Here is a 25590-nt window from a genome sequence, read left to right on the forward strand (position 1 = left end):
TTTTTATTATTTGGGTGAATGGGTGACAGCAGTGGAGCTTATATGCCATAGTTTTATAATACAACAACATCCAATAAGACATGATTATTAATGTGCTCAACACATTTATATAGTGGGTCTAGAACACCAGTTTAAGTCCAGTTGAAAATTAATATGTATCATATATGAATATAATATGTTTTATATCTAATAAATCATCCACTGCTGTTTGTGTATCGTGTACAACCACATTAATTTCTAATATATATTTCACCAAACTGTGTATTTTGAGGAAAACAGCATGGATGTGTTTATTGTGGGCTTGCCCCCCAACAGCCAATCAGAGCACAGTGGGCGTGTGTTACCGAAACCCAAGTTTGTTTGACTCGGAGCAGCGGCTCCTCCTGTAGAACCAGTGAAATCGTCCAATGGGAAGCGCAGGAACCGAGTGGGGTGATCTGACGTCACATCTCCGGGTCTAGTGATTACATCATGTGTAGCTATCTTAGAAAAGTGGTGGCTGCAGCAGGGAAATAACCTGGAGGGAGACACAGGTGACAAAAAAAGTTTTTAAAAAAAGTTTTAAAAAATAGACTACTTGTAATTTTTGGTTAAATAAATTTATAGAAATACTAAATCCATTCACTCAGTGCAGTTAGACATCTAATTTAGCTCAGTAAAGTGAGGCTTCTTACAGTAAATAATACACATTATTATTATTATTATTGTTACTACTACTGGTGCTTATAAAAATGGGTACATTTTCAGATTAGCTAAAGTAAAAGAATAATGGGTGCACACACACATAAACAAAAGAGGGAGGAAATAGGTCAGTGACCTAGAGTAGCACTGCAAAGTTGTTGTCAGTACAAGAGGAGTGGATGTTAAAAGCCTGTCAGCAAGCCTGGTATTGTTTTTGATAATTGTCTGTGTAAATGTGGATGTCTTATTCACTCTCTCATCAGAGTCTGGTAACCTGCCAGTGATGCTCCACAGGTGCCCGAGGGAAGCAAACTTTTCTAAAATCTGTCACAGTTTGTTTACAGTTTAAAACGTGCCAAGCTATTGGAGCAGAGTGGATGAAGTGTCCGTGAACCACCATATGAGAGGGGGTGAGAGGCTCATGTGACAATGAGTGGCCAGCACAGTGTAAGATTGAGGGCGGGTTGCATCAGCATGTGCACGAAGAGGAAGAAGAAAGAGATGATCATGCAGCCAATGAGTGTAAAATAACGACAAACAGTTGTGAGGTAGAGGTCACACATTGCTAGTGTTTTATTGGGCAGTTACATACGTGCATTAGGTCAAACAAAAATCTGACCATTAGTAATGGCAGCACAGCCAAACAGACATTGGACACCCACCAAGAGAAAACGAGCCCCTCTTCCATGTCCACAAAACTTCAGCCAAATAATCTGCTTCATCGGTATTAAAAGACATTCAGTAACCATTTTAAGATAGCCAGAATTTCGAGGAATACATGTTGCATTCGGGACTCAAGCTTCATAAAAGCAACTGACACAAAACAGTTACAGATCCAGAGATACGTAACACACACACACACGCGCACATACTGAAAATTACTCAAGTTCCCTTTTAAATGATCTGGTGTTACATTTTTAGTAATACCCTTTGTTCAGCCTGCATGGTAAAAGTAGTTGATTGTAAATTCAACGCTATTATCTCAGTTACCTCGCAACCATACTAAACCTATGTAACCATATGTAGACATACATAACAAAAGTTAAAGCTCATTAATCATTATTTTGCTTCAACTAAAATACATTAAGATATTTTATCATAATGATTATGTAGACACAACTGTTTGTTTTTTTTCAATGCCACCATTGCATTCATGTTAACAAATACAAGAAAATCAAGAATAATTCCCTCTAATGGAAGGCCTATACCGTCAACGGATAATTCAACAAGCAATTTTTCTGCATGATTAGGCTTTTACAGTTTGGGAGGAGATTCAAAAGAAGTGCCTCAATTGACAAAGCGTTTGGTGTTAAATGGAGTAAAAGAAAAATAGAAAATCTTTCAAGCTCAGAGCAACGTGAAAACAAACCAGAGCCTCCGTGAAAAAAAAAAAAAAAAAAAAAAGAGCTGGAATGAAGACAGGATTGCTTTTTGCCTCAAAGTGTGATCGTAAGTACACCAAAGACAAACTCCAGTGAGAGCTACTTTGCTTAAATCAGTCAATCACAGAAATGCTTGGCAGCAGCTCCAACAAGAGCAGATGAATCATATCAGAAAGAAAGAAAGAAAAAAAAAAAACAACACCAAGAATGAAAGTACATCTTTGACTGCACAAATCAAAGAGAGTACAATAATTTTTGTTTGTTTGTTGCATGCTTTAGCCTCAACAACAAAACGATCAATGATGAACGGTACAAACATGTTTTTTACTTTTTTTTGTACATGAACTATAAAAATACAATCAGGGGATCAAATAATACATAAACCTCTCTGCTTTCTGAATATTACTATGAGCCAATACATTTTTAACCAGATACAGAAACAGTATTCCTGTATTTTGAGGTATATAGATTATAGTATCGAGTAAGTGTAGATCTATCTATATGAATACATCCTTTACAACAGTGCATTACTGTAAGCTATACATTTTGCCTGTTAGTGGATTATGGTGTCAGCGTGAAGTAATGCTGATAATTTAAACGCCATATTTTGTCTAGCATCTTTATGCACTCCCTCATATTCTTACAAGTTTTTGCGACCATAAGTTTAACAGTCCATCAATCCACTTCCGTGTGAACAATCGCTGCAGTTTCACAGATAGAAAACTTATGTGCAAAATGAAGTCAATCTTAAGATCATTTCCCATCCCCTAGAAAAATAGTAACCATCTTGTAAACACAAAGGACAAAATACAGATTTGTTTTTGCTTCAAAGTGCACTGGCATTAATATCGCAGGGGAAGGAAAGTGTTCACCATCCTGGAGCATTTACAACACATGAACGTGATTATTGTTCATCAGTGCTAGTTGGTCATTAAAGCCTTAATATTCTTTGGAATGGCTAATAAGTGTCTGGAGTTGTTCAAGAGCATATTTCTTTCTGTGCAAATTTGTTGCAGCTTTACAGACGCCTGAAAATACTGATGGAAAATATACCGTGGCCGCGTTCCTTCCCCTTGAGCCATTTCAAATACATAACCGAGAATCCTAACTAGTGCTTTTTAGATTTTTCAGGTTTTTTTTTTTTTTACTCCCTTTGGTTAAAGAAATGCTGGCATACACGCCTCAAGATTAGCTATGAATTAGCTACTATATTCCAAGTTAGCAAAATTAGCCTGCTAGCAGAAGAATTTCTCCACACTGCTGCTGGCTGATTGGGTAATACAACATGTTGCCATTCCACACATATTCAGTATTAGATGCATGACTAGAGCTCTGATTGGAGTATTTGTGGAAAATAAAAATAAAACTTGCATGTATCCACCATGACCACAGCGCTAGTACATAGTACAGAACAAACCCTTATAACAGTAAATGCATAAATTAGCAGTTAGCTGAATGTAGTTAAACAACACAATATAATCCTAATTGTATGCTTCCTTACTGACTTAACGCATTGACCTGCAGTGAACTTTTTCCATTGATCTCGCAGTGATATACCACATGTTTAAACCACATCAGACAAGTAAGGCTGTCTTCCTTCCATGGCGTGTTACAAATGAGACGCGGGGCTGCGAGTAGTACATCCCACACTGACAGATTAATACATCCATATATACTGAAAACGCAGCACGGTTGTGCGCAGCGAACATGTTGGACCTGCATGTTAGAGCAACACTGTGGCAAGAGAGTGACGACGGGGTGGAGATCACCGCTGCGATGAGGTGGGACTGGAGGGAGTGTTTGGGAGGAATCATTTAGGACGTGGACCTTTTAGATGCCCTAGAGAGAGATGGAGGTTCTCTGAGAACAGTCTACAAGGCAAAGAGGGCATCTTCCGTCCGTTCAGCCTTCTTGTGGGAGCCACCGGGGGCCCGGGCGGGGTGAGCAGGGTTAGCTCCGGAGGGAGATGGCAGTGAGTCTGCTGCTTTCGCTCGCTCCTCCAGGAACTTATCAAATTCTGAAAGAAACAAATTGATTTGTCAGAGACATGGAGAATGTTATATTTTGAATCAGTTGTCTGAAGAATGGGTTGTGCCCCAAACATAGCATGGAGGCAATAAACATGCAGAGGAGCATTATCTAGTGTGCAGACTTTATATGTTTCATAATTTGAATCAGTAAAATCAGTCTCTACCTTCACTGGTCACGCCCTCCTCTGCGGCATCCCCTTTCTATTGTAAAGAAAGACATAGACAAGAAAGTCATAAGAAAATATGTACATTTTAGCAGAAACTATCATTAATGGAGTTGTCTGTCTCAAAAGACAGAAACAGACCTTAGTGAACAGAGTAAAAAGCATCACACAAGTCAAATGCCTGTAAAGTTCACACAAGCTGAGACGAATCCACACAAAGTCGCTCATGAAGGATCCGTCAATCATGCGTCCTTCCGCGCTTTTTCGCAGGTGAAGACAATAAGGAAAGTTCTAGAGCCCGACTCCACAACGTCCACATGCATGTTAAGGAAGCTCATCTCAGCTTCAGTTTTAACTTGACTACCATTAGCAATGTGTCGGCATTTGTAAGTCAAACCTCACAGTAAACTGTTTTAGTCACTTTTAGTCCTTGGTGGAAAAACATGAGATGACAGTGAATGAAAGGACCTGATGTGAAAGGAAACTAAAGTCAAACGTGTGCAGTTATTTGAGATGGATGGATGAAATGTGCTATTAAAGAAAAAAAATAATAAAAACCCAGGGTAGGAGAGAGAGAGGAAGAAGAGAAAAAGATATAAATCAAGGTAAAGAAGTCTCACCACGTCAGCACAGAGCCACTCCTCTATGTCATCCATGACAGAGGACTGCGATACGGGGATCTATGGAGCAAAGCCATGGACAAACCAAGGGGTAGCACCAAAGCCACGCAACAGAGAGACACCCAACCCCGACAACACACACAAAACAAAAATTGGAACACACACAAACACACAAAAATAACAAGAATAGGAATCACCAGAGGCTTGGAGAGGAAGATGATCAAAGTAAAACAAATCAAAATGAGAACAAAAATAACGTTTACTCAAAAGACACACTCAATTGCTCTCAAGTCTGTGCTCTTATTGTTTTATCACGTGCCAACAATTTGCCACTCAGCTGTCTTCTACGAGGACAGGAGTTCCCAGGTTGTGTATTGTTCTCATTAGTTCTGTAATGCTGACACGGCGTAACAGCTGCCGACTAATGTCACACACAGCAGTGTTAATTATTCCACATCATTAGTTAATTAGCAAATCGCTTGAACGTGATTAAGAGATTGATTGGATGGGAAAAGCTGAAAGCACAGAGGCCGTTGAGAGGCAGGGCAATCCCACGGCACACACACACACACACACACACACCAAACAGGGCGCTGCATGGCGTGCAGTGACTGAGATGATGGAGGCCATGTCAGGGTGGATGGTGTGCATTTGTGTTGGTGTTTATGTGGGCACCAAACGATCAGAGTGAATCCGGTCTGCTAGGGAAGCGTGTCGCATTACACATCGCTGAGAAATTTTACTGTGGCTCAAAAAAAAAAAAAACATTCCTGCTTTTTGTTTATAAAAGCACTACTTCCACATCCTTTCGCCGCCTATGCGATGAAGTCAAAGTCCGCATTTGACGTCAACCCTGATATCAGAGCTGAATGGAGAAAACAAAAATCGTTTTTTCCTGAGGCCCTGTTATCTACTTCAAAAACACTGGTGGGGTTTCCTCGTGAGAGAACAGTCAGCGCCGTGAAGGAGCATTTCAAAATAAAGGCCAAGGCAGCGGCAGTGAAAGTCATCACAGGAAAAAAAAACGAAAAAAAAAAAACGCATGCAGCTGTGTGAACAGGGGAGAAAATGTAGAAAAGTGCAGAATGAGATGTCTTTTCCTATCATGACTCACAGCAAATCTAATCCCTTTATAGTCAATTATTCACAGTCATAACATCAACGTAATTGTCACATTATTAAAAATATTATAACTACTAGTACATCTGTTAGTTGGTTTATCTATTTCTGGTTAGGGTGAGACGTGAGGTTGTTGTTAATTACATCTAATGTGTTATCTACGATCCGAAGATAGTTAGAGGACAACTGGCAAATACTCTCCACTATACAGCAAACCATCACCAGTGCTTATCACTGTTGACCTGACGCTGCTGAGTAGCAGAAGTATCTGTAGTTTCAGTGTGTGACTGTTAAGAGATGAATCGAGCTGATGGAAATTCCCCGTCAGGCTGGTTATTCCATCCATGAAGGGTTGTTTTACAGTGGAAATAATTGGTAATGGGTATAGTGTTTAGCTCCCCCGTCAGTAGAGTACAGTGGGCAATATGGGTAAAATATTACACAACTGTAAGCACATGCTGCTTTCTGGAAATTAAACTGGTTGTATCCATTGACTGTATATAAAGATGGATGATGTGCCTCCGCTTCCTCCTACTGAACAAAAATGAAGCCAAAACATGCAAAACACGGCTGCTGCCATCTTGTGCTGGTGTCATCAGTTGGAGCCATAGTGATCTGCTGCAAATCTACCTGTCTGACCCAATCGAGGGTGTCAATCATGATGTTTTATACCATCAAATAACTAATTAAAACCAAATTGATCAGAAAACTAAACACTTGAACATACATCAGCATGATGATTGCTACAAAAAATCTTCGAGAAGAATTTATTTGACGTATATTTTTACTTTTTTGTTCAACCCATGTCCCATCTGCTAACATACTTAATGACCTGTACTGCAGCCAGCCACCAGGGGGCGAAAGATGTTTTGGCCTCACTTTTAGTGAACCTCAGTGATCATCCATCTCTTATATACAGTCAATGGTTGAATGGTTTTATCAATAAAATACCTACAGAATGTCTGGTTTTGGTTTATCCATAAACACTAAACTAAAATAAGTGACAAATTAAGATACTTTATCATATAAGCATTCTGTAAATGCCCTAATAATGGTGTAATACAACCAGTAAAACAGATATTTAAGAGATGGCTACCTCAGCAGAAACAGAATAGCAAAATTAGTACCGGCAGATAAATATTTGACGCCTTATGGTATCGTCATATTGCCCAACACATGACATGACTGCACATGACAAGGAGGTGGATGTTCTTAGTGGGAGAAAATACTGTTATTGGAGCATTCCAGGACAGAGCAGTGAGATGAGGCTGAAAATGTAGAGCAGCTCATGAGGGTTATGGATGGCGCCATGGGAGGTTGAGAGCAGGGGTGATGGTGGACACGAGGGAGGGGTAGGAGGACACACTGAGGATGGAGTCCTCACCATTCCTTGGGTAATAAGCCAGCTGTCTATGGGCAGCTCCTGATCTGCTGGGTTATCATCCCCTTTTACCCTCAGCTGAATCAACAACAGAACAACACCTTACACAAGAGAAGAAAGGTAGCAGGCCCCACCACAGCATAGCACATAGTGCAGAGAGAGAGACAGAGGAGAAGTCAAATATGCAAGAGACGACTGCCATTTAAAGGGGCACAAAAGAGAGGAGAATGTAAGAAAATGGTGAAAGGTTCATTCCATAAAGATGAAAATGAGGAAAATAAAAGGGGAAAAAGACTCCCTCAAGTAACAGTGCTATTCCAGGCATAGGGCACCTGAGGTAACGTACCTAAGGTAAAAAAAAAATCGTATGATATGCGCAATCACCTCTGAATGTGTGCTTGTGTGTGTCGGCATGTGTGTATGAAGTTCAGTTTTAGGGATCATCTGTGTACATAGTGATAACCATGCAAATACACTGCAATGTGTGCTCAGACAGGGAGACTAGCATGAGACTTTTGTGTTTGATTTTCTGTACAAGCTGATTGTGTGGTGTTTTATTTAAATAAACAGAAACTGAATTTAGAAGGTGCTGATATGTGGCTCGAAGAATGAGAGCTCTGAATCCATGTTTTTTCTTAATTAAAAACAAAACTGCACAGATAAATGACACATACGGTACCATCTTATGTACGTTTTTATAGGCACACTTAACACTCCGTCACCATTCAGTGATAGCAAAAGTCAATTCACAGTCCTTCTCTTTCTTTCATTTGATCAAAGTTCAAGTATCACTGCACACGCGACAAATGTTACTGTAGACCATACAGTCTTACTTCACATGCAGGGAGTGACCAAGGGCTGGAGACGGACTGGTACACGAGGGCTTGTCAGCCATATAAATAACACAAGCTCCCACACTCAGTATGTGGGTGAAAGCTGCATTAAACTACATGCATCAGTGTACTCACCCCTCCTGCATTCTGCTGTCTCACATCCAGAGCCGAGGCCAGGCCGCCCAGAGCCTGAGGGTCCTCATACTTTACACTGTGTAAGAAAACATAAACGACACAGTTAAGACAAAGTGCTGAAGCAGCAGAATGGAAACATTAAACAACACCAACAAATACACTAAAACACTACACCTAATTACTCAGCACCTTTGGTTATACTACAGTTATATTAGGTTTCATTTTCATTAATATCTGGTCAAATGCCAACATACCGTATTTACCGGACTATAAGCCGCTACTTTTTTCCCACGCTTTGAACCCTGCGGCTTATACAACGATGCGGCTAATCTATAGATTTTTCTTCGCTAACGGCCATCAGGGGGCGCAGGAAGTGCAAAAACGAGACAGACGCAAGAGGTCAATGCAAAGAAGAAGATGCTAGTTTTTGGCGCACTCAACGCAAAACGCAGCACGACACGCACAAGGTGTGTGATGGACATGTTCTGAGGCTCTTCAACTCCGACACTGAAGAAGACGACTTCAGTGGTTTCAGTGCACAGGAGGAGGATGAATAAAAACATTAATGACTTTTCTGTTTTGTCCGATCAGCCGTTTTACTGCCGTGTTACAGGCACCGTTTGGAAACAATTAAGGTATGTAAATAAACATTTACAAAATCTTTCTGTGTAAATATCTCATTTCACAACGTATATATCTGCGGCTTATAGTCTGGTGGTATCTTTTAAAATTTAGTGGGTGCGGCTTATATTCCGATGCGCTCTATAGTCCGGTAAATACGGTAATTGAGATTCTTTAAGAACAGCAACAATGAGGTTCGATAGGAATCTTTATATTAATTTTGGAATTTATAAGACAGTACAGAGGAGAGACAGAAAGGAGAACAAAACACAGCAAAGGTCTCTGGCTGGGACATTACACGGTAAAGACCCCTGATGCACCAGACACCCCAACACACCCAATGCTTTTGCAATCTGCAAATACATTACTCAAGAACAGGAACAAATCCAGAGTACTGGATAAGTGGGCAAATGTACCAATTTCAAAAAAAGCAGCCAAAAAAACCCACAACTGTTTCCTCATTTTTCTCAACTGAGAAACTTGTCTGTCTTGCCTCCCATCTTATCACGTTTAATCTCTCCACTTAATGTTCAACAGCTGAAGGCAACAAATTCTTGGCAGAGAAAATAACAGCTTAATGTCCATACCCTTAAGGTATTCAAAAGCCATTCTAGGAAAAGCAGGAGGAAATAGCTTTCATAAGAAGATGTAGTAAAGACATCAAAAAGTTAAGTACAATACTTAATCACACAAAAAAAAAAAACATCAGGGAACAAACTGTGTGACAGTGCCCATGGGTGGATTTGAAATATTTAAGGAGGTTATGAATAGCCTTTTAATTAAAATAAATTGCACCCTGAATAATAACACGGGAGGATATGGGCTGTCTAGACCTACTTTTTGCGCTGTTCGGCCAGAGAGCTGCTCCTGGTCTGGGCAAACATGTCAAAGTCATCCTGGTTGCGGCCTGGCAGAGTGGACAGGGTAGCGCTCACGCTGTCTGAAGCTACATCTGGAGAGGGCGGAAGATGGGAGAAAAATTAGAAAGAGATACAAAGAACCAATGACAAACGTTGTGGCAAAAAAATAAAAAACGATTTGGCACTCAGTGCTCTTGTTTAGAACTGAGTAGCTGCCTCTACATCAAGATCAACAAGAACAGCAATATAGCTAAAGCTTTAACCAAATTACTATAGTGTACAGAGACTTTCTAGGGACCAACAGGGGAGCTAGCAGTGGTAGGGAAAAGTGTCTGGCAATGAGTTATGTTTCTGGGTTATTTCCCATTAGTAGCCAGATTAAGAGCTATTTTACACTCTGCTGCTTCTCCAATGCCAGGTCTGCAGAGACAGAGGAGGAGGAATGCTGCAGCCTTGGTGAGAGTGTGTGTGTGTGTGTGTGTGTGTGTGTGTGTGTGTGTGTGTGAATCTGGAAGCAAGGAGAAAGTGAAGTTGAAGTGCGCAATCTTTTTTTCCCCCCCACACTAGAAAACGGACTTGATGGCATTCTGTTCTCACCAAGACCAGCTAGTGCAGTGGACAGTGAGGCTGTGGCGGGGCTATGGGCTGGGGAGGCAGTTGCCCCGGCGGTGGACTGGGATGGGGGGCTGGAGGCGATCCTCGGGGTGACCACAGCAGGGGAGCCTGGGCCCAGGTCTATCAGGTTGTCCTCTGTGGCCTCGTTCAACATCTGGAAGGGGGACAGAGAGAGGACACGGAGAGATGTCCGTCAACAGTTCTGAATGGATGTAAATAAATGTGAAACAATGTAAAGATTTAGTGATTTAGAGGTTTTGCTAAAACTGATGAATGTAACAGAGTTAAGCCAGCAAATAGTGATGAAGGAAGCGTATAGGATTGTTGAGGAAATTAGATTATAGCATGTTTGGCCTTTGAATACAGAAATAATACTTTGTAGCTACTGACAGTCTACAGGATTGACTATTTACACAATTTGAGACAGCGCTGTGGGTCAGTAGACTGGAGGATGGGCACAAGACGCAGACTAAGGGTTGAATAAACAGTTGCACAAGACTTCAGATGTGTGAGACAGAAGGCAAGAAGGAGGGGAGGCGAGGAGTTATAGTATCTACTTTCACACAGTGGTATTGATGTTGACAAGTCTTATCTAAGCGTACAGCAGACGTGTTAACATTAATAACTCTGTTCATCCCAGCACACTGGCTCGGGCCGAACGTGGTACTCGCTTCATACTTGCCTCCATCAGCTAGCCACAACACAAACAGACAGAGCACACAGAATCAACAGAATGCAAAAACAAACAGCTATGTGGGATGCTGTGAGAGATGCCCCAATCCTCTGGCGAATCACTGAGACTGGCAACTGTACTGTCTAAATAGCAGATTGGAACTTGTTCCTCTTTGCTCTTCCAGTTTTAATGAAGCTAAAAATGCAGCCCATTTGCATTACATATTAATGCCCCAGTGAATTATGAATCCTGTTCACACAGACAGTAAATAGTAATTATTCATTTAAATACTAAAATGGTAAAATGAGCACAACAAATGGCTGGTTGAATGGACTTTAGTTTGAAACATCTTTCATATCATCCCTGTTGTAGGTGTATGTAAAAATAGATGTATTCAAATGTAAAAGAAAAAAAAAAAATACAGTTTTTCTAAAAACATGCTAAAAGCAAATGTGCAGAGTTTCTGTTGATGGTACTCACCCCGTTGTTCTGCGCGGCTCTACCCGACCTGTACCTCTCGTATCTGCGAGCAGCACAAAAGCCTTTGAATATTTCACATAAGCTTTGTGAGGTTCAAATGCTTTCACATCTTTCATCTTCAGAAACCTCATGAAAGAGACATTTTCTACCAGTTTGAAGCTGCAGAATGTTTAAAAGGAATGATTTATGCATAGTTCTTCATACAAGCTCGGTAACTTTGTGATGTTGAACACAAACCGTGTTCTCTTTTTTTTCCCCATTGATAAGCCTGGGTAGAATCACATCTGGAGACGCATCTTTAAAATCATGGACTGACAAACCAACAATGGGCAACAATTGTTTATCCATTAAACATACTGGACCACTGTGTAAGACCAGATCTTACACTTTGGGTTAGTAAAAAAGTTCAGCTGTTGGACATGATGCACCACCAAACAATATTCTGTTGAGGTACATAAGTGTTTAGCTTGCTGTCGATCACTAACAGCACACAAGCATGTCCTGTCAGTCCATGTAGAGATAAAGTCTGATCGATCGATCGTACCTCTCATACCGGAGGAAAATGTTGTTGAGGTCGTCGTTGACATGTAGCAGCTCCTCGGTCACTTCCTCGTTAGAGACGCGTGAAATCAGCTCAACCACTCTCTGCTGCATCGCCCTGCATGTTCTGTTCAGCTCCTTGACAGATTGGCACATTACGAGACTGATCAATAGATTAAGTGATGACTCGATAGATAGCAACAGAAACAAAGGGAGGTGGGGACAGACTGAGCTATAGAGAGATGGGCAGACTGAAATCGAGACGCTGAATCAGGTGCCTCTCAGCTCGGGGACGGCAAACTTGCAAAGGACATAAGGGACTGAAGCACACCGATTTGATTCACAGCATTTAGTTGTGCAAACAGGTGAGTGTTCATCTGAGTCAAAATATCTATATGTATATTTTTTACACACATATATATATATATATGTATATGTATGAACCACATAACTGTTACAGCTGGCACAGTCACCTCAGCAGAGGGCCAGACACAGCTGCAGCCGCCACAAATATCTGAGTGGATTTGGCCTTAAGAGATTAAACTCTGCATGGCTTTCTATACCACTGGTTAATGGCCAATTCCAGGAATTTTACCAAAGCCAACTGGCTCCTGATAAGTTGTGGAAGTGTTGAGCGTTTCCTCTGAAAACTAAAGACACTACTCCCCCTGGTGGCTACAAATAAATCCAACATTTTACAGCTTAAGTGCCGTGTTGGAAAGCTTTTTGCTCTTTCAATTAAGATCTTTTACAATGTGTGGGAATTCATCTTTTGCATGAGCATTTATTCACTCTGTTTAACTGTTATTTCTAAATAGGGATATTAGTATGATCAGATTTATTTCTGCTGTTTTAACTATGATGAACAATTTAAAGTCATGTCAGATGGAGATGTGACAAGTCGTATTTGGTTAAGATGGTCCTCATGGTGTATTCATGTGCCTCTAACCTGCAGCAGTTCTAGGTCAGAGGCATCTTCCTGGCCGGGGACCATCTCTGTTAGCATCTCGGACATGACTTTGGTGTTTCCTCTCACTACGTCCAGCTCGCTGCGCAGCCGGGCGATCTGAAAACATAGGCGGTTAAAGGGCATTTCAAACCATTCAGGGCGTAGTCAGTGTTCTTGAAGGCAGTAGACTGAGATAGTCATGATACTCAGCTAAAATCCTCTAATCTGCTTGAATTTATGTACTTCACTCAATTTAATGGCGAAACTATAAATAAATCTGCCCTATTGACAGACTCTAGAGAAATGGGCTGTATAAATACATTAAGTTGGCTTCACTTTGCAAGCAACTACTGCACCAAAATGTTAATTTCACTGGTCAAAGGTTGCTGTCGATGCCCCTCACCTGTTCAGGGGTTGCTGTGATGGGGCTGGGCACATTGGGGACCTGCGTGGCAGGGGTTGGGGTTGGGGTTGGGGTCGGGGTTTGGGTTGCGGTTGGAGAAGGTTTAGGAGTCCCAGCAGCAGGTGAGACAGGTACTAGGTACTTGATCATGGCTGGGTCCACCTCTGGTGTACCCTGGAAGACAAAAATACCACTATGGATATTGTTGCGTGAATATGAACGTGTGTTTGTACTCTGTCTGCGTTTCTTCGTTCTCTCACCCTCTGTGGTGTGTGGATGGGAGACAATGCATCCAGGTCTGCCATTGGGAACTCGATGCCTTTCCTCTTCAGTTCCTCATAAATGTGGACCACACCAGTTAGATCAGGGCTACTCCTGAAGGCGTCAGCCCAGGCCTGCCGCAACACACACACACACAAACAGACACACACATTGTGCTGTGAAATAAACATAAAAGACTAAATAGTCACTTTAAATAATCAAATTAAAGGTCAAGGAACTATTGCGTATCCCAGACACACACCGATATGTGAAAATAGGCTGAGCAAAGGACAGAAAGCCAGTGTCTAAAAGAAGAGCCTCTGGGGGGGTCTCCTTCAACAATTCCCTATAAATAATTAGAGGACAGCAGAAAGGGAGCTGGAGAACACCACCTGTTGGCTGAGGTACGCGACCTCAGGTAACTGAATAGCACCTGCAGCGGCTGCAGTCTGTGGTGCAGCACCTGTGAGGTGGAGGGACTTGCAGCTCCCATCTGGCTTCCCAGAGACCAGCACTGAACCTACATGATGCCATTTATAAAGCTGGCTGTTACCATCACACCAGGCAGGATAACTGTCATTGAACAGTAGGATGTCACACATTTTGCAATGGCAGTGTGACTCCAAGTGTGTGAGTCCAAGTCCAAGTCAGGTGTGCACTAAACAGCAAGCCTTATATCACAGCATACTTTAACATACAATTACTTAAGCACTAACAGAAAAACCCCATTACCTGAATGAGCGACAGGACTTTGTCTTGTACAATGGTTGGAGGATTGTTTTTGGGGGAGATGATTTTGACCAACACACCGTCTATGAAATCTCTGCTGGCCACCTGGACATGAAACCTGTGACCGCAGTTCTTCACACATGTTTCCAATACCTGTGGAGAGGGAGAAGATTAAACTGAGACAGAAGCCTGGCAAATTAAAAAAAGAAATGGAGAGCAGGAAAGTTTGTGTTAGAGCTGCAGCTGAGAATCTGAAGAATTGACTCTCTGGTGTATACAAAAGATCTCATTCGCACAGAGAGGCTTTTAACTAGAGGAGCTATCAAAGATGTGGGTGGATATGAACACGGCTCAAAGCGCATAGCTAAAAACAACCCCGACAGTGGACAGGGAGATGAGACACAGTGGAATAAAATGACAGAGAAAGAACACAAGATCTGGAGAGGTCAAGCTTTACGCACAGTTCTTTAATAGGGCCTACGCAATGAAATGCAACAACGGCTTAGACACGACTTCCTGAGAATAAAACTGTCACAAAGTGATTCAAGGCTCAAAGCCATTTTTGTCGGACAATTCCTACTGATGTGTCCTGAGGGTTGAATGCCAGGTTTACGATCAAAAACATCCAGATAAAAGAATGAACTTCTCACCGTTAGCGCCAGCATCACTTCTCTGTAGTTCTTGTTGCCACTGAGTCGCTTCTTCAGCGCCCGCATGGCGTCTTTTGGCCTAGAGGGAAACAGCAGAGAAGATACAGCTGGATGAAGCACCCCAGCTGAGAGTAGGCATAACATCTTTGACTTTGTTGGAATAAATGATTTTCTGTGCCATAACAACAGATGTCAGTCAGTCTGCCAGTCACACTGTTTGACTAAGACAGAGAAAAAACGCCACACCATCTGTTTCCCTCTCTCCTTCCTGCGTGACTATCTGGTCCTCCCAAGGCAAGATCAAAGCTGTCCATGCATGAAGAGGCTTTCTGCCTCCCTCATGCTGCTCGCATCTTCACTGCAGATGAGGCGTAATACACTTTTATGAACTCCTTTATGAGAGAGGGAGCTGAAATAGATACAAATGGGTGGAGGTGGTCCATAAAGTCTGATGTATGGCTTTGGATACAGTGTGTTTCTGATTCAGTGTTACCGGGGCCTTTGAATGGTGCATCTATATTGTTCTACCTTGTTTCAGTGCATACTGAACACGGTGGCATGTGTTAAGACAACACATGTTCACGAAAAAAAAAGTCATGTTCAACTGCAGCATTTCAGAAGTTGCAGAAGTCTGGAGCTAACCAGACATTGTCTAACTTGCTGGAAATCTCAAAGACAAGAAGTTCTGTGTTCTGTGAAGCTGAACTCCCTCTATCTGTCAGTGTGTGTGTGTGTGTGTGTGTGTGTGTGTGTGTGTGTGTGTGTGTGTGTGTGTGTGTGTGTGTGTGTGTGTGAAAGAGTCAGCCCCATGTTGGATGCCAAGACAATGAGTGTATGTAGGCATGAAGAATGTGAAAAAGCAGGGGAACAGAGAACAGGGAAAGCGCTGAGGGAAAAATGGAAAAGGACAGATTCCAATATTCCTCCTGAAAAACACTCTCTGCATAAGGGAGGTATTGGCTGGGATCCCTGACAAACTATATTCATTTAGGCTGCAAAAGAATGTTATTAAAATCTTTTTCTTGACAATAACATTACTGTACGTGAATGAAATGGTGTTACAGCGGAAAGTTACAAAAGTGCAAACTAAAAGGTACAATATATTATATTGTACATTCATATGCTGCAATGCAAAACCTGATCTGGAGCCACTGTGGACCGATAAAACTTTACATTTCTGAACGCCTGAGAAGGCAGATCAAGATTTTTGATTAAAATGCGAAAATACAAGTTTTTTTGTCTCACATAAGATGCAGGGTCTACATTGTGTCTTATAAGTAGGCTGGGAATCAAGACATAAGAATTTCATTCATTCATTCATTCAGTTAGTGACACCTAAAGAAAACAAAAGGCTTTCTGTAGTGTGGTGTCTGTTGGTGAAGCACAACAGTCAGTGTATTATTTACTGGAGTAACTCAGTCAGCTAGTGTGTGACAAAACAAGGCAAGATCCATTAAGATGTGGGACTGACCGATTCAGAGGTCTTTACAGACAAAATGGTCTCACTAGTCCTACAGATCGTTACAGCAAATTGTCACTCCCAACACTGATGCACGTGTAGAAAGCGCAGCAGCTCACCCTTCGTCTGTCTCGTTAATGATATCGCAGATCTCCATGTTGAGGGTCCAGTCTTCATTCTGTAGGCCTCCATCTGTGGCCCTCTCTGGAGGAAAAAACAACAAAGTTGGAAAGAATCTTTCTAAAATGTTATTTCACAGACCCAACATTGATCACAACCTACAGATCGTTTAGTTTTAGTGATTCATAAGGCTACTCCACAAACCCAAACCTGAGCATGGCTGGCACACATTTTAGTTTTGACACCTGATCCAGTGTTTACACCCAGCCAGCGGGCGCATGATGCTGTTTGTTAGTCAGGCTTGGTTGACGTCTGTGATAAAGTTTATGGCAAACTAATTAAAGCAACCCACGGTTTACATAACAGTGAGAGTAAAACAGCTTTCTAATGTCCAGTGAGCTAATCTCTGTTAGAAGTGTTGGGGTGAAGGATCAGGAGACATATCAGACTGCAACAATTCTTTATTACATGTAGTTGCCACAACCATGTTATCTTAAAGCCTCACATGCGCTAGAAAATATAGTCCACCACCTGTTGCTCCGATGCCTCCAGCTCTAGTAAATCAACTAAAAGAACCCAACAGTCAGCTGGACAGACGAAAGCTAACATCTCGGAGGAAAGTGAAGCTGGTTGTGGGTGTGATGCAGCTGTGTACTCAGCCACAGAGACCTGTGTTCCCCTTCACACTCCACCCTACCATTTAATAGCATTTTGGCTACAGCCAGGAAATAATGTGATCCAGACTGTGAGAAGCTACAGTGATGAACTGGCATTGTAGTCATCGCTGCGTTCCTCGCTCCATCTCCTCCTTTCACTCCCATCCCCTCTCCCCGAACCCATCCATCATGTCTGTGAACGCTGATATCTTTCAGGATCGCAGTCATGTGGGGAAGAGACTCACAGCGAAACAGACAGGTTTTCTACCAAAGTTAGCTGTGACCGGGTTCCTGTGACTGACAGTCAATAGATTCTCATTAGACAACTCTTGAGCTTGGACAGGAGGAGCTGCTCTCCCTGAAACCCAGAGGCCCTGAGCTGGCTGTCATGCCCAGGCCAAGAGCCTCTCGCTGGGCCGTGTTGTCTTCCTTTTGGGAAGCTCAACGTTGGATGAGCCTGACAGCCATGACTTATTCATGCTCTACCTCCCCTCTCTAATCAACTTGTCAATGACAGGGTTACCACAGGGAGAAAGGCATCTTTTTTTTGAGTCCCACCTGCAAACACATTTATCGACAAAAAACAGGCCTATAGAGACATAAAAGTGAATCTCAACAGGAGCAGTATTTAAAACTGTGCTGAGCCTCGGTGTTAGGCTTTACAGCAAATAAAGCAGAAGTTTGGAAGAATTAGCCAGCCACTGGGATATCCCACGTAATCTCCTCAAGTGGATTGTCAGGTCAAGACCTGGCAGAGCTTGGGTGGCAGAGGAGGAGAGAAAAGAGAAAAGAAAAATCTGATTTCTCCATGTGAAATGAGCTCGAACGACACAGAACAATCAGAGCCTTGCTAATGAAGTTAAATGCCTGCTGAGTGCAGTCATTCATGGTGTTGTGTCAATCCCCCCCCAGTCCTGGGAATCGACACCACACCAGTGGTCCCAGTCGATCACATGGCTTTAACGGAGGCAGGCTGTGCCACGCACTGCCAACAAAGCCACAAATCTCTGTCCCTCTCTGGCCTCATCTCTCGTTTTGTCCTCTCAAGACTCTTCCTCTCTCTGCACATGTTCCACTTGTCCTTATGTTTTGTCGTTAAGGTATTTGCTAACTTTTTCCTCTTCTAAGTACCTCAGTAATAGTCGATGCTTGAGCACAAAGAGATGACACGGCAAACTGAGGCACAGGCCTGCCTACAAAGCTATACAGATTCCAATACTGTGCTTCATTAAAAACAGGGGAGGATTCCTTTAATGCATTTTCTCTGTTCATTTGTTAGTTGTGCGTTTTTTTTTTTTTTCATTTCATTCGAAATCTGTGAATGTACTATTGCATTACCAATACTTCTCACTGACTGATAGACTTGTTGTACTAATGGTGCAGCAAGCACCAATATATTTATTTCCAGGAGAAACAGCAGCGGAGAAAAGTGGGTCTTGACCATGAAGATCCAGCATGGAGAGGAGGGAAAACAACATAAAACTTCCTGTCATGTAAAAGACAGCAAAAAGATGGCACACATCAGTCACCACCTCTAACCTCTCCACCACCTTCTCAGTCACTCCGGAAATGAAAAAGCTCAACGAGGCTTTCCACAATGCATCCTTTATCAGATCTTATCTGTCTCCTCTGTCAATCTCTCGCTCATTGTTTCAGGTAAGCTGATCATCTGCCCTGCTGCTGCTGCTGCTGCTGCTGCGGTTGCGGTGTACAATACCACTGCAACAGCCAAACAGACAGCTGGCTGTACAACTCAGCACAGTGCAGCAACTCAACCGGAGAGATCAGGCCGGAGATGCAGCCGTCTCCGTGAAATCCTAGATGTGCTGCATACATCCCACTGCATGGCCTAGAAGGACCTTTGCAGAGTACAATGCTCGAGATGATGCTCACGGTTGGTGCCTGAGGACCGTCTTGGATGACAGCAGCTGAACAGTGGGTGGTGACTAGAGGTCAACTCAAAGGTCCTTTAATTCCTGTATACGTCTTTCCTCTAAACTATTTCAATCCAGTGAGCCAGGAAGCTTGGTTATCTACTTTGTACATCTAGTAAGTAAAATATATGCAGGGTAAAAACATGAGAAAGTCTGAGATCTACACAGAAAGGCTCTTATTCTTAAAAGTGCAGACTCATGGAAGGAAAATATGTAAACACCACATTACTTTAAGCTAAACACACATCACCATTGTGAGAAATGAATGTTTGGTCCACATCTGTTTGGCAGGGGCTTCACTAAACGTTAATAAAACATATTTAGCATCATTTACACAACTCCATAAACACTGGCACACCAACCAGGTTCAAGACCGTTTACAAATAAAGAGGCTTTTAGAGTCAAGTCAAGGTCGGGAATTATCCAACAGAAGCGAAGATGGTGGACTCAGAGTACTAGTGTGGGTAATATTCACTAGATTTCATTGAAGTGCTAAGGCAACAAAGCAAAAGAAAAGTACATTGGTGCTCCCAGACAACACTTTTGAACCATCAGACAAATCAAAATGCTCTCATTATCATTTGGCCTTGGCGACAGCAGCTAGTGGTCAGAGGTTGTTTATCTCTCAGCAGTTTTGCAAACAGCAGGCAAGATGCAAAGATAGATGCAACCACATCACATGGATGTGGTAGGCCACGTCTTTCTTCTCCTCTGCAGGAGCACCGTAAGCACGCAGCTTTGAGATGTAAAACTAAAACCAGCTAGAATGACGGAACAGTGCGGTCAACTATTGTCCAGGACTTCAGGAAAGGCTGAACTTTAACTTGGCTGGGGCTCAGCCAGCCACTTTAAGCCATGTCACTACACTGCCCACGTCATTCCCCCTCGTTTTATTCCTTACAAAAAACCGCACAACACAGTCCACACAAATTCAGAGATTAAAAACACCTGTGATTACAGCGGACTAAGTTAGGAAGGTTAGCTAGCTAACATTAGCTGAAAGCTCAGTCCAAGTGGATGACGTTTACTGCGATGATGCTAGCTGGCTATTTCCACTGGCGCAACCTTAGACATCGTAAATCCCCGGAGAAAGCAGCTATTGTTCGCCCACGCTCAATGTGTCTATGTTAGAGGACGTATCACGTATGGGAGGAATGATTTCAAGGCTAACGTACCTATACACTGGCCCACGGGAGTGCTGTACGGATTTCCAAGTAAGAACTCCATTTTGACAACAAACAATCCGATCGGGAATGACAGAGGCTGAGGCCCGGTGCGGTCCACCAAGCCCCGCCCACAGAGCGTTCCAATTGGTCAAGAAATCAGAAGCTTCAACGTGTATGGCTGAAATCAACGTCAGTCAAATTTATCAAATGAAGCTACGTTCAACAAGCATTTTTTGTACGTTTATCCATCGTTTCTAGTATTTTGCTTGATAGCACACCGTATTTACATGTAAAATCACGGAAATGCGCACGATGAAAAACGAATACAAGCATGTATGTATATAGATATATGATATAGATACACATAACTACTGACTGGGTAATATTCCACTTTTCGAAAAATGTTGTCCAAAAGACAACAACTGTGCGCAAAATCTTAGTGTCATCATAGCTAATCATTAATTAATAACCCTTAAGTTCAGTTTCAGTTCAGTAAAAAAATTAGTTATTTTACATATATATACATATATAAACAGGACATGATAAAAGTTTATTTTAACGGAATCATTTGAACGTACTTGAACGCAGCTTAATGTCCGCCAGTTGCTATGTAACAGTGTGTAAACAACGGAGGTAAGAGATTACACAGTGACTTTATCTGGGTACTTTGCTACTTAAAGCTTGTATTATTTGATTGTTTTAAGTACCTTTAATTGGGGGAAAAAACAACAAATAGCTGGATTTTGCTGTTGTCGTTTGAAAGTAGTTAATTCTGGCTAATGTTTGTCCACTAAGCTAATTCTTTCAGTCATTTTAGCAAGGAAATGATGGTTTTTGCTAATATCATCCGAGTAAAAACATATTTTCTGGTTCGTCTTTAATTGAACAAGCCAAACTCCACGTAATAAAATATAACCTACTTTCTCCTTGAACAGAGGGTAAAGTGAAGTCAAGCCTGCCTCAAACCCCACTAGCAGCAGGATGCTAAATTCAAGGCCCATTTTTATGGATGAGGGGGTTCTGCAGAAGGCAGTAATGGAGGAGTTTTCTCAAAATCAGGCTGGGCATATTGCAAAGACGGAGGGTATCCACTTTAATGAAGTCCTTCAACTACATCTGGAACACAGAAGTGAGAGAATTAAAAAAAAATAATAATACCAATCAGGATATGACTGTGCTTTGGGTTCAGGTAATAGCTATGTCAGAGGTTGTTTGTTTGCAGAAATCCTGAAGATTGACCACTTGTGGGGATTCACATCCTTGACCAAGCTTGATATGAAAAACAACCTCATAACGAAGATCGAGGGCCTGGACTATCTTCTCAATCTGACATGGCTCAGTATGATGCATTCTCCTTTCTATCCTCTGCTCTCACTTTCTTGTCATAATTGTGCAGGTTTATCAGCCCAGTGCCCGCCAGTAATAAAGATTCCGTGTCTTTCAGATCTGTCGTTCAACAAAATAGAGAAAATTGAAGGTCTGGAGTCTCTGCAGAAGCTTGAATTGGTGAATTTGGCTAACAACAGAATCTCTGTCATTGAAAACATGGACCCACTTGAGAAAATCACTCATTTCTGCATTGCAGACAACCTCATTGGACAGTTGGACAACGTAACATTTTCTTTTTCTTTCATAAATCTGTCACATATTACACATATCATCCTGCAACTGCATTTGTATTGCAACTTGTGTGTAACATTTGTGTTTATGCGGTTTCATCTAATATAACATTACAGAATGCTTACATAACCTGATGCCAATTTAATGCATTTCTAAAGGTGCTCTATCTCAGGAAGTTTAAGAACCTGGTCGCCCTCAGCCTTAATGGAAATCCTGTCTGTAAGGCAGACGATTACAAATGTTTCATCACAGCCTACTTTCCAAACTTGAGATGCCTGGACTACAGGTTACTTGATGAGGAAACAGTAAGAATAAAGTTTTCTTCCTTTGAGCAGTTTTTATAGATGCTTTTCTTAAAAACCGTGACATGAAATGAGTTTTTAGAATTTGCCATGTTGACGCTGTGGAACTAAATCATTTGCGTTCGTGTGCAGAAAAATGAAGCATCTATCAAATACCGCCACGTCCTTGAGGAAATGAGACATGAGGAGCAGCAGACACAAGTTGCCAATGCTGAGCAAATCCGGAAAGCTGATTTAAAATTACACAAGGTAATATATACTGTATTTAACATTTGGTGATGCAGTTATTTCCCCCTGAGCTCTCAGCATTTGTTAATGTGCTGTGTGTGTAAGTTCAGTTCTTCCTTTCCGCAGGATGCCTTTGTGGAGTTCCTGAATGGTCCGTATCTGTTTGAGAGCATGCTCAAAGACGATCCAGATGCAGAGATTCTACAATGTTTGCCCGGAGTGGCTGTTGCACTTCAGACATATCCTTTGTTGCCTTGGCTTTCTAATCCATGCAGGTGTATTAACAATGAAGCATATAATCTGTGGAAATCATTACTTCATTTCCTTAACCCCACACTTACATTCAAGCACCAAATGGCGGAGCTCTGTATGCAGGTATTTGAAATCGGCCTGGCTGAGCATGAACGCAGACAGGCAGAGACTAACTCCTTCTTCAGTGGTCAGACTAAGGCTGTGACAGACTACCAGCAGAAAGCATCGATAATATTGGCAAATTTTGAGCAGCAATACAAAGAGGTGAGCTGTGAGGAATGTTTTCATCAGACCTGCACTGGGTTATATGCCAAAGAAGTTATGCATGACTCAGTAAAACTGTTATTGGTATAAGAATATCTTTTGTGTTTACACCTTTCTAGGTAAGAGTGGAATTGCAGCAGTTATCAGACCCAGACACACTGAAGGTCAAGATCAGTCGCTGCAATGATGAGATCAGCCAACTCTGTAAGAGCCTCATGGCTCTGGAGTTTCAGATGGTCAGCCAGCTGGAGGTGAGTGTGTCTGAATCTGGTTGAAGTTTATACAGAAAAATGTAGTGTGCCATTAAACTTGAGCCTCAGTCATCTTAAGACTCAATTATGTTGCTTAGATTATTATAGATTTTGTAGATACTTAAATAATTTACTTTACATTCACATGGCAAACACTGTGAGCTCCTCCACTGTGATTTTGTTCTTGTTCTTGTTGTTGGAGCCTCTTGTTCATTTCAGGATATCATGAAAAAGTTGGACGAGAGCATCTCAGACATGGTTGGAAACTTCAGTGAAACTGTTCAAGGGATATATCTTTTCTCACTGCATGAAGCTTTGGAGCTTTGAATCATTTCCAGTGACGCTGTTCATCTTGTTCTCAGGGTCTGGTCACAGTCCAATTTTATTTTAATCAAATCCTGGCCACAGCGCAGCTGCCTGCTTTGTGTGGTCAATAATCCAATCTTGTTTAAATGTCAGAGTTTGAATCATACACGGTGACACACGCCGAGTTTGGGTGCATTGGGTCTCATTTAGACTTTCCTTGACACAGTCGCACATTTGCGCAGTGTCGAGATCTGGAGGATAATCATCACGAGAAGGTGCGAGAGATTGTAACATCTCTGGAGAATTTGGTCAAAGACAAGCTGGAGGAGGACATACCAGATGATGTTAAAATGGTGAGTGTTATCATCCCCTTTAGACCAAACTGGCACTTCACAATATAGGATGATATTATAGTAACTATAGAATCATTGGGACTATTGTAGCCGTGTATCATTACAGCCACTACTTTTATATTAGATTATATTCAATTCTATTATCATTGCAGAGAGTACAACGACTGAGACAGTGAAATAGTTGTTGATGAGGCCAACCGCTGTTATGTCCTCTGCAAACTTGATAATGGCATCGCAAATATGCACTGGTGTAAAAGCTCAATTTAGCATATAAACAGGGTTGGTCAGATTACTACATGCAGACCACTGACCGCAGTCAAAATACAAATTATTTTTGTAATTAGTAACGAAAAAGTAGAGACACAAACTGCAGGCGCACTGTGTGTATTCTACAACATGTGGGAGAATGTTTCTTTTAAATCTGTGATTTTAGTGTAAATTTAAATCATTAAATATTTTACAGATGTTATCAAAAATGTATTCAAGTAATCCTGGCCAATTTAACTGTTATATCAATGCAAGGCTGGTTATAGTTACTTTTTTTTTTGTAATCTTATTATGTAATCCTGATTACATGTAATTTGTTACTTCCCAACCCTGCATGTATGTACAGAAGTATCTATATTGTTGCAGATTTAGCAGAATAGTAGAATTATAATGTGAATGCTGATGACTGACCTGAACCTGGAAGGGTCAGATGAGGCGGGGACATGGTTCATTACCAGTGTCAGCGCCCTCAGCCTTTCATGCCTGTGTTTTTCACTGTGTAGCTGTTTACAGACAAAGCCGCAATGATGGACGCAGTGACCGCCAGCCACGATAACCACCTGCTGACAATCTGCGACAGAGAGACGCAGCTGGTTACACAAATCAATGCCTGGAAAGTGGCTCTCATTAAAGGGGTAGAGAGCTGAAATTATATAAAAACAAATATCCAATTGATATGCATGACAAACTGTCCTCCGTATCTCACAGTCTTGTTGTTGTTTGCCTTTTGTCCTTATGGGTTATCACAGATTCAAGACAAGGAACTTAAGCGGAACCGCATGCGCATCTCAGACATTCACCGATATGTGGACCATCTGAGGGAGCAGCTGGAGGAGTTACAGTAGCATCATCAGTAAAAAACATTTCTCTCCAAATGTTCCTTTATGTATTTGGTAAAATAGTAACATGAACATGACATAAATCAGAACAGGATATTTTCACAACCTGATTTTACAATTGAAACAAATCTCACGAAGTGCAAGTGAAAATATTTGTCTTATATAATTTCTACTGTATATTTGTTTAATAAGCAATTAAATAATTCCAGCTTTTGACGTATTTTTTATGCCTATTTTGAGTTATAAAACAATGACATTTTAATGGACATTATGCTGCTTCAGTGTCTTGCTTTGTTCATACACATAACAGCACAGAGAGTGAAGGCGAGCAACAGAAAAGAACAGTACATATGCACATATAAATGAATGTAAACACAAAAATACATAAATTGCTTCAGAACTAAAACATTAAAATGAGAAAATGAATTTGCAAGTTAAAATTGTAAT

General features: G+C 41.6%; 2 protein-coding genes across 4 annotated transcripts in view; one reads left to right on the top strand and one right to left on the bottom strand.

Annotated features, from left to right (window-relative positions):
- Positions 1 to 1230: 1230 nt before the first annotated feature.
- On the bottom strand, positions 1231 to 20539 carry LOC139216398 (TOM1-like protein 2). 3 transcript variants are annotated; one of them, XM_070847494.1, is made up of 15 exons: positions 20471 to 20539; positions 16705 to 16789; positions 15127 to 15205; positions 14480 to 14629; positions 13747 to 13881; positions 13487 to 13660; positions 13084 to 13200; positions 12148 to 12272; positions 11595 to 11637; positions 10424 to 10595; positions 9804 to 9918; positions 8346 to 8421; positions 4878 to 4937; positions 4258 to 4294; positions 1231 to 4080 (listed from the first exon to the last, which is right to left on the bottom strand). In XM_070847494.1, exons 1-15 carry the CDS (start codon positions 20520 to 20522, stop codon positions 3935 to 3937), a joined length of 1566 nt encoding a protein of 521 aa, XP_070703595.1. In that variant the 5' UTR covers positions 20523 to 20539; the 3' UTR covers positions 1231 to 3934. The 3 variants fall into 3 exon arrangements, with proteins under 3 accessions (XP_070703595.1, XP_070703594.1, XP_070703596.1); XM_070847493.1 differs by having other exon boundaries at positions 12139 to 12272; XM_070847495.1 differs by lacking the exon at positions 4878 to 4937 and having other exon boundaries at positions 12139 to 12272.
- Positions 20540 to 21466: 927 nt separating this feature from the next.
- Positions 21467 to 25590, top strand: part of LOC139216800 (small ribosomal subunit protein uS5-like) — a 37197-nt gene continuing 33073 nt past the window's right edge. Inside the window, exons 1-7 of the mRNA XM_070848034.1 lie at positions 21467 to 21590; positions 21684 to 21800; positions 21906 to 22072; positions 22240 to 22386; positions 22516 to 22632; positions 22738 to 22850; positions 22953 to 22974. Coding sequence (XP_070704135.1) covers positions 21467 to 21590; positions 21684 to 21800; positions 21906 to 22072; positions 22240 to 22386; positions 22516 to 22632; positions 22738 to 22850; positions 22953 to 22974 — 807 coding nt within the window. The remainder of the gene's footprint in view (positions 21591 to 21683; positions 21801 to 21905; positions 22073 to 22239; positions 22387 to 22515; positions 22633 to 22737; positions 22851 to 22952; positions 22975 to 25590) is intronic.

Source organism: Pempheris klunzingeri, chromosome 17 (genome assembly GCF_042242105.1).
Source record: "Pempheris klunzingeri isolate RE-2024b chromosome 17, fPemKlu1.hap1, whole genome shotgun sequence".
NCBI lineage: Eukaryota > Metazoa > Chordata > Actinopteri > Acropomatiformes > Pempheridae > Pempheris > Pempheris klunzingeri.

Coding starts and splice junctions, on each gene's coding strand:
- LOC139216398 (XM_070847493.1), bottom strand. CDS start 20,522: ATGGAGTTCTTACTTGGAAATCCGTACAGCACTCCCGTGGGCCAGTGT. Junction 16,790..20,470: donor TCCCGTGGGCCAGTGTATAG/GTACGTTAGCCT, acceptor TTTTTCCTCCAG/AGAGGGCCACAGATGGAGGC. Junction 13,882..14,479: donor AAGTCCTGTCGCTCATTCAG/GTAATGGGGTTT, acceptor GTGTTGCGGCAG/GCCTGGGCTGACGCCTTCAG.